General features: G+C 43.2%; 1 protein-coding gene across 1 annotated transcript in view; it reads left to right on the forward strand.

Annotated features, from left to right (window-relative positions):
* itga3b (integrin, alpha 3b) overlaps positions 1-10000 on the forward strand; it is an 83961-nt gene that overhangs the window by 67578 nt on the left and 6383 nt on the right. Inside the window, exons 10-18 of the mRNA XM_063220621.1 lie at positions 544-624; positions 1546-1613; positions 2975-3114; positions 3644-3790; positions 4598-4695; positions 5462-5627; positions 6631-6714; positions 7060-7139; positions 9111-9188. Coding sequence (XP_063076691.1) covers positions 544-624; positions 1546-1613; positions 2975-3114; positions 3644-3790; positions 4598-4695; positions 5462-5627; positions 6631-6714; positions 7060-7139; positions 9111-9188 — 942 coding nt within the window. The remainder of the gene's footprint in view (positions 1-543; positions 625-1545; positions 1614-2974; positions 3115-3643; positions 3791-4597; positions 4696-5461; positions 5628-6630; positions 6715-7059; positions 7140-9110; positions 9189-10000) is intronic.

A 10000-nucleotide genomic window follows, 5' to 3' on the forward strand; every position in this document is an offset into this window, starting at 1 on the left:
TCAGTAATGCCCAGAAATTCAGAGAATGCACGCACGTCAGTAGCACAGGTGCTGGACCAAACAGAAGACAACTGAAAGAAAATGATAACACACACACACACACACACACACACACACACACACACACACACACACACACACACACACACACACACACACACACACACACACACACACACACACACACACACACACACACACACACACACACTCTCTCTCACACACACACACATACACACACACACACACACACACACACACACACACACACACACACACACAGACACACACACACACACACACACACACACACACACACACACACACACACACACACACACACACACAAAAATACCTACACACAAACACACACACACACACGCGCACACACACGCACACAACAGAAGGATTATTTTGTTTATATCTTTGTGAGAATGCTCAGGTTTTGGATGATGTACCCATTCTGTGCACACAAGATAAAAACCCTTTTTGTAAGCATTAGACAATGTGTTTAAACACCTAATGCTGCCTCATGTTTTTCAGAGCACGTCCAGTGGTCCATTTGTCCACAGAGTTCGATGTGGAGCCAAAGATTGTTGACCCCAGCCAGTGTGGAGACCCTTGGTAAGTTTATCTTCACAGACAGAGATTGACTGTCAAACTACACAAAATTCACATTTATTGTGATATAAACTCGAATCAATGTGCACATGTAGATATGCTGCTCATTTGCAGTCTAAAAACAACAACAGTGACAAAAAATGACACATTTAGTGACTATACTGTAAGCCTATAGTACACTACACTTTAAAAATTGCAAGCTTCCTTGAATAATCATCAGTTGCCATTGTGGGGGGACCCCTAAAGGTTGTCTGGTGAACATCTAGGTCAGTGTTTCCCAACCTTTTTTGTCTTGTGTACCCCCAAGCCTTTTCGTTGTGCCATGAGTACCCCCTAAGTCAAGTTCTATATCGCTTTCTCCATCCAAATGTAACTAATCTCCATATATTTGTTAAAATTTCATTTTTCCAAGTACCCCCTGTAGTGTGCTCGCGTACCCCTAGTGGTACACGTACCCCTGGTTGGGAAACACTGCTCTAGGTGATTGGAAGAACTAACCCCAAGATTTTCCAAAAGGTCACCAGAGAACCTTTAAGATCTCTTCCTCTGGGAACCTCTGGGTTTCCCACAAATCAATGGAGGGTTCTTTGCCGAATCTTCATATTATATTACACTTATTTTGCCTGTACACTTAGCTGACACTTTTATCCAAAGCAACTTACAGTTATTTACAGGGTATTGGTAACAGTCCCTGGAACAATGTGGGGTTAGGTGCTTTGCTCCAGGGCACTTCAGTCATGTATGGGACAGGTGTATGCGTAAGGAGAGGTAAGCTTGGGATTCAAACCTGCAACGCTATGATCTAAAGCCCATGGCCTTAACCGTTATGCCATGACTGCCCCAATATTATTATGTATTTGTACAATGTATAAGACATGTATTGTGCATAAGTGACTATACTCTCTCCATCTCTTCCATGTACAGCATAAAGGTGAAGGTGTGTTTCTCGTTCACCCTCAGCAATGGAAAGAAGGACTTCAAGCGGGACATCAGTGAGTGGCATGCATTTCAACCAATCGAAACAATTCTAGATTATTCATTTAGAATAGATTAGTCATTTTGGGATCAAGTTTGTTTATAAAGTGCATCGAATATATCATAGATGTCTCAACGTAATTGAAAAGAAAGGGTATGTACTCACTGCACATACACACGTCATAAATGAAGAGCAGAGATGCATGGCAAACAATAAGGAGGTAATGCATTACAAAAGGAAGTGATGTTATTATTTTTTTTTAACTGTCTTATGAGAGAGTAGTGAAGAATCTGGACAGGAAATCAGTGGGTGAGAGAGATGGGGTGGGATTGGGAAATGACCCAGGCTGGACTTGAACCCGGGTCTCTATGCATAACTGCTTTTTATACTGAAGGCAAATACATAGCCTCTCAATTATATAATAAGAACAGTGTTATGATATATACTGTAGGTCTTAAGCAACATATTAAGACTTAGTGATAACCATCTCATACCATTTGTGGAAATAATGTTATAACAGGCACTCAAAAATGGTTAAAAAAAAGTCCCACTGTAGCTATTTCATACAGATGGGATTGCCAGTGATCCCACTCACTATTTGAAAAAGTGTAACTGCATGATAATTACATTATTTTGCTATTGTATTAAGTAACATATTAAGACAGGATCATTACCATTTTGGTGACAATGGGGTTATAATAGAGACTCATGCATGAAAGGGTTAAAGGACTGAGAGCGGTAGCCTCTTTCTGCAGATGGTGCAGGCCTATTCACTACTTACTGCTGAAAATACTCAACTACATCATAACAGCATTGCTATGACATTACTGAGAGCCTCAAATAATAGATTAAGACATAGCCATTACAAGTTTGGTGACAGTAAGGATATAACATGGGCTCTGCGCTAAGGGGTTAAAAGATGACTTCATACAATTTCAACATGCCGTTGTAATGCTCACACTGAGTTTTTTTTTACTTCAGCCTTTTCCGAGATCCTGGTCATTGTTATGGGGGCAGGTGTTTACATTAAAAAAAAAAAATCATTTATTCCCAAAAACATCCAAAAGGTTCTGCAGCATCAGCAGACAACTAGCAAACAGCGATACCTTTTGGGAAAATATTTGGAGTAGGCCTATGTTAATTTTAAAAAAAATATAAACATAAGCTGCCCCCATTAGAATAGCTCATATCTCGGAAAGGGCTGAGCCAAAAAAATGCAGCATCACCGGGTACTGACAGGTCAAGGGTAGTGTGAGCAACACAGCAGCATATTGAAATTAAGACATGGTCATTATCATTTTGGTGACAATAGGGTTATAATAGAGACTCATAAAATGGTTAAAGCTATCATCTGTGCCCTCCTCTCTCCTCTCCCAGCTGTAAACTATGTTCTGGAGGCGGATGCTGAGCGCAGGCTCCCGCGTGTGCGCTTCGTGAAAAATGGGAAGGACACCATCCCAGACGGCAAGGTGTCCCTCTCATCACGCGTCTGTGAGGAGTACGGACTCAGCGTCATAGTGAGACACACCTTCTTTTGACTTTCTTCTCCATCTCTTCCTCTTCCTCTTCCTCTTCCTCTTCCTCTTCCACCTCCTCCTCCTTCTTCTTCTTCTTCTTCTTCTTCTTCTTCTTCTTCTTCTTCTTCTTCTTCTTCTTCTTCTTCTTCTTCTTCTTCTTCTTCTTCTTCTTCTTCCAGTCTTTTCCAAACTCTTTCCCACAATATGACACAATTCAAATTTTTGTTCACAATTCAAAAAACTTTGTCTTTGGCTTCTCACTCATAATAATATCTATTGTTGTTTGAAATTGTTAAGGGAAAATTACATTTATCATCCACTATAATGCACTTGTACTTTGTCCTGCTTGCATTCTCTGTAGGTCTCGCTCAATTTGTTTGCTGTTGCATTTTCTTTTGCTCTGAATTTCTTGTTTACTGCAGTACTCTGTTTCCTCCGCACGCTGTACTTGCTATGCATGTTTTTGTAAGCTGCTTTGAATGAAAGTGTCTGCAAACTAACAAAACACATGTACTCGTCTTCTCTCTAGGAGCCTGTGGTGGACAAGCTTCCACCGGTGGTGTTCTCCCTGAACATCTCCCTGCATGAGCAGAAGGCCAAGGTCCGCAAGTCACTACAGAACCTGGACGCCTTCCCCATCCTCAGCAACAAGCAGATCCGCACGGAGAAGACTGAGGTCGGTCCACTTCCTATTCTACTACTATTTTTTTCACAAAAAACTTGCAGCCCTACCGTGGCTCTAGTGGTTATGTCGGTGACCCGGGTTTGATTCCGGCCCAGGTCATTTGCCGATCCTTCCACATCTCTCTCTCCCCACTCATTTGTCTCTTCACTATCCTATCAAAAGTAATAAAAAAGAAAGAAAAACATTACATTTCAAAGTGATTCAAGGGCGCCTCCGCTATGGGTGAAGTTGTAAGGACATACAGTCCAGTGCATTCTTCGTACTGGTAAGGGTGGGATTCGAAACCCTAACCCTTAACGATGTACTTCAGCAAACTTGATCACGTTGGCATGAAAAACATTGAGAAAGGGACAGCACTAGCAAGACATTAATTTTATGCCAGTGTAGATTTTTAGCTTTTAGGTTTTAGATTTTTTTTTCTACAGTCAGCCATTAATTCTGTTCATGAATTCGTTGTGATTGCTTTTACATCAGTAAAAATTCCCCAAACATATGTAGCCACGGGGCTGCCATGGAGCAGCCATGGCTCAGTGGTTAGAGCGCTGGTCTTTATATCAGAGGGTTGCAGGTTCAAATCCCACCCTTACCAGCATCATCATCCATGGCTGAAGTGCCCTTGAGCAAGGCACCTAACCCCACAATGCTCCACAGCCTGTAACCAAAACCCTGAACCTAAATAAGTGTAAGTCGCTTTGGATAGAAGCGTCAGCTAAATTTTTTGTAATGTAATATGCAGACTGACAGAAAGATCCATAGAGCTCTACACTCAAGTTCTCCTCTCTTCTCTTCTCCACCCAGATCAACTTCCAGAAAGATTGTGGCGCCGACAATCGCTGCACAAGCAACTTGCAACTGACGGCCACAGTCGCCGATGAGAATTTCCGCCCTTTCCCACGGTACGAGCACACACTCACGCATGCACACGGAATCGCACACACACACACATGCATGCGCACACACACACACACACACACACACACACACACACACACACACACACACACACACACACACACACACACACACACACACACACACACACACACACACACACACTCACTCACTCACTCACTCACTCACTCACTCACTCACTCACTCACTCACTCACTCACTCACTCACTCACTCACACACACACACACACACACACACTCACACACTCACACACACACTCACACGCACACAGACACACACAGACACACAGACACACACACACACACACACACACACACACACACACACACACACACACACATGCACAGAGACCCCAGGTTAAGAAACAATGTACTAACATACGGGATACACAGTACACTTTGTAGTGTTGCTTCAACACTGCAAGTAAGAGTCTCTGCCTGTGTCTGTGTAGGGATGGCAGTCAATGTTGCCAGATTGGGCGGTTACCCGCACAATTGGGCTACTTGGGATGGCCGTCTGCGGGTAAAAATGGGAAAAAATCGGCCATTTGGCGTGTTTTTTTCCTGCAGTTTTATGCACATAGAAATCAATGCAATTTGTTGAAATTGGGCGGAATTTAGCGCCTCTTGGCGTTTTTTTAAGCACCTTTTGGGCGGGATTTGATCAGACACATCTGGCAGCACTGATGTCAGTGAGCAGGTGATGGGAGTTCAACAGTAATGCGAGCGCCTCTGTCCTTGTCTGTGTAGGGATGGCAGTGAGCAGGTGATGGAGTTCAACAGCAACGTGAAGAAGGTGGTGCTGCAGGTGGTGGTGACCAACTACCCGGAGGGGGGCCGCGAGGCCGAGGACGCCCACCAGGCCAAACTCAACATCACCTTCCCCCCCTCGCTGCTCTACTCCGGCATACGCGCGGTAATAAATACATTACATTACACTTAACATTACATTACACTTAGTTGACGCTTTTTTTATCCAAAGCGACTTACAGTCCAATGCAGTTACAGTTACGGTTACAGTACAGGTACAGTACAGGGTATTGGTTACAGTCCCTGGGGCACTGTGGGGTTAGGTGCCTTTGCTCAAGGGCATTTCAGCCATGGATGTAGGTGTAGGGAGGGAGGGGGTCTGGTGGGATTTGAACTGACAACCTCCCAATTGAAAGACCAACTCCGTAACCGCTGTGCCACGGCTACCCCAAGGCTACACTTAGCTAACTGCTTTATCCAAAGCAACTTAAGAGTTATTTGCAGTGTAATAACATTATAATATAATAGTATTATAACTGAACTCAATCAAAGCAAAAAGATGACTTGATTCAATTCAATTCAGTTGCGTCAACTTATGGTGTGTGTACAGTATGCACGCTAGTGGAAATGCCCAACCTGAATTACTGTATTTCAAATGAACTTGAAGGATTCTTTTATTTTATTATATTATAATAATAATGTATTTTATATTATATTATTTTAACAGGCTTTTGCATGTTTTTTTTGTAAATGTTGATGTACAGTAACTCTTATTGCTTTTGTTGAGATGGGTAATGCATTTACACAATAGCATGGCAGCTCATAGCTTTGACCAAGCCCGAGACGAAATCGTCTGAAAGGCCTCCCCTATGCAATACATACTGTACAATGTATTGAGGACCAAATTCCGCCCCTCCCCTTTTCCTGGGCCCTGGCCTTGAGCCCATTTGTCCCCTCCTGTCAACGGGCCTGCTCAACATGACCACAGTACTTCTGCAACAAGTTTCACAACATTTGTATCTTACCATTATGTCTCTCTCACGGTGTGTGTGTGTGTGTGTGTGTGTGTGTGTGTGTGTGTGTGTGTGTGTGTGTGTGTGTGTGTGTGTGTGTGTGTGTGTGTGTGTGTGTGTGTGTGTGTGTGTGTGTGTGTGTGTGTGTGTGTGTAGGACCATGTTGATTGTGAAGCAGACCCGAACTCCTTGACATCCTACATCTGTGAGCTGGGTAATCCAGTAAGGAGTAACGAGAAGGTAAAACTCTGTGTGTTTGTGTGTGTGTGTGTGTGTGTGTGTGTGTGTGTGTGCGTGCGTGTGTGTGTGTGTGTGTGTATGTGTGTGTGTGTGTGTGTGTGTGTGTGTGTGTGTGTGTGTGTGTGTATGAGTTTGTGTGCCTGTTTGTGCATGTGTGTGTGTGTGTGTGTGTGTGTGTGTGTGTGTGTGTGTGTGTGTGTGTGTGTGTGTGTGTGTGTGTGTGTGTGTGTGTGTGTGTGTGTGTGTGTGTGTGTGTGTGTGTTTGTGTGTGTGTGTGTGTGCGTGAGTGCGTGAGTGCATGAGTGCGTGTGTATCATGAGTAACTCCTCTCCTTTGTCTGTACAGGTAGAATTGTCGGTCATATTTGAGACGGCAGGGATCAACCTCTTCACAGAGAAGCTTGAATACCTGCTTCAGCTAGACACGTGAGTGAGACACACACACACACACACACACACACACACACACACATACACACACACACACACACACACGCGGCATACTGTGGTGTATGTCTTGCGTGCCAGTGCGTCTCAGCCTCATGTGCTGGTAACGCATGTGTGAGCGTGTAAGCAGGGATATTATCTTCATGCTCAGTGCTTGACGAGACACACACACACACACACACTATTGAACATTGAACATATTATTACACAGCTCAAAGCATCAATCAATAATTTCTTTTACATTACACACAAATGTGGCATATTAATGGTGCATTAATAGCCTAGAAATCTAGACGCCCCTAGCGACCGCAAATTGAATTTGCTCCCGGGGGCAGTCTAGCGGACCCCGGTCGTTTTGCGAGGCTGAAAGTTATCCGATGACAGGGCCAATCAAATCGCGAGGGGGCCGGGCTACCTAGTAAACAGGAAACTTTCTAAGATGAAGCATGGTGTCCGTCCGTGCTATGTACTGCACGAAAGTGTTTACTTAATTTAAAAAGCCTGGATGATAATACATTTCGTGGCTGACATGGATTGATGTAATAATACACCATGAACTTATGGGACACAAATAGATCTCAACACATTAACGCTACCATTTGATCATTCGATGTTTTAAACTCGACTCGGTAAGCTTGAGCATTTTACAGAACATAGTCACACGCTAATATCAGACCACTACTGTAGGTGTAGAATGAAATTGCTGCCCCAATTTCTAATAAGACACATGCCATTAAAAACGAGACATTTGGGAGCTTTGGATGTCTTTCAGTAGCTTACTAAATAGATGGGAATGACACCAAGTCTACCAAGCTAGTGGCTAGCTAACCTGTCGTCAACAACACAGAGCTAGGTATCCAGGTTAGGGTTAGGTTAGGGTTAGGCTTAGAAACAAAAAACTAGGGTTAGAAACAAAAAACTAACATCAAAAAGATAACTAGCTCCGTTATATGGCGGTGGGATCGATAGTCTGGCTAGTGGGAGCGAGCTGACCGGGGAGCGTCCTGCGTTGGGAGCGACAATCAGGGAAAGTTATGGGTATACAGCTAGCTAGCTAACGCCGAACATGCCATGTTGACAACAATCATAAATATAACCATTTAACAAGCCCCAAATTGCTCGACATTTTGCTGATTGATCAAGGAGGGCCATGTGGTTGAAAACGAGGCATTTTTGAACTGTATAAGTGAAAACACGATTTATTAGGAAACTTGTTTGTGGCTGTGGTCATCACACGAATTCACTGCTACGACGGCTGGAAGTTGCCGCTTCACCTACAAAGAGGCCCTCGCTGTGGCTAGCTAACCTGTCGTCAATAGCAGAGCTAGGTATCCAGCCTTGTATTATATGCCTGCCCCAAATTCTAATAAGATCCATGTCATTAAAAACGAGACATTTGGGAGCTTTGAAAGTCTGTAAGTCGCTTACTAAATAGATGGGAATGACACCTAGACTACCGAGCTAGCGGCTAGCCATGTATTAGTTATGGGTATACAGCTAGCTAGCTAACACCGAACATGCCATGTTGACAACAATCATAAATATAACCATTTAACAAGCCCCAAATTGCTCGACATTTCGCTGATTGATCAAGGAGGGCCATGTGGTTGAAAACGATGCATTTTTGAACTGTATAAGTGAAAACTCGATTTATTAGGACACTTGTTTGTGGCTGTGGTCATCACACGAATTCACTGCTACGACGGCTCGAAGTTGCCGCTTCAACTACAAAGGGGCGTGTACGTTTTGAAAGACAGCTGTGACGTTACACAGAAGTGTGTGGGGAATGGATTGGTTGTTTGCCATCCAATTGCGTGACGTTGAGTGCTGAAGCAACCGTTTATCCCGCCCACACTGCTGCCCAGCCCTCCTAGACCCTGGTACAGCTTTTTGCTGTACGGGTCTGGCTGCGCTAGGCTAGTGCATTAATATAATTTGTTTTGTTCACAGCTTGAGTTTTCAGTCAGACTTGGAGCCAGTAGCTGTTCCTGTCCGGGTTGAGAACACCATCCTTGCCTCTTTCTCCATGTAAGTGTGTCGGTAGCGCTCATCCTCTGTCTTTATTTCGCATGCGCGCACACACACACACACACACACACACACACACACACACACACACACACACACACACACACACACACACACACACACACACACACACACACACACACACACACACACACACACACACACACACACACACACACGCACACACACACACCATGGGTGTGACCCTAAATTTAATCACATTTTTCACTATTCCATGCAAAGATGTACACATACACAGTGCAGGATATCAGCAGAACAGGCATCAAAGTGCAAGGAAGTACCAATAACAAAGTGTAACAAGTAATAATTGAAGAGTTCAGATGCAAAACCCCATAAGTGACTTTTCAGAAAATAATCTTAATTCATTTTTATTTAATACAAAGCTATCAAAAGTGCATATTTTTTAATTGTATTAATGTAATTTAACTATTTATATGATATGTATTATCAAGTACATGAATGTAAACCAAACCAACAACGGGGTTCTCTAAAAATATAGAAGTGCAGGTCTTCAGAAATGGAGTTAGGGGGTTTTGCATCTGAACTCTTCAATTCATAGCATTACGTACATTACATTACATTACATTACATTGCACTAGCAAAGTAATATAGCAATAAATAACAAATGAGGTAATAAGTAACCAAAAGACGCATCAATACATTTTTTTGTGTACACTGTGCACTGTGGTGAGCTGTGTCACACTGCCAAGAATGGGATTTTCATGTTCACTTTAGGATGTTCACTAATAGGATGTTGCTTTGAATGTTCATTGGATGTGTTCTTTTTCCTT

Source organism: Engraulis encrasicolus, chromosome 17, assembly GCF_034702125.1.
Source record: "Engraulis encrasicolus isolate BLACKSEA-1 chromosome 17, IST_EnEncr_1.0, whole genome shotgun sequence".
Taxonomy (NCBI): domain Eukaryota; kingdom Metazoa; phylum Chordata; class Actinopteri; order Clupeiformes; family Engraulidae; genus Engraulis; species Engraulis encrasicolus.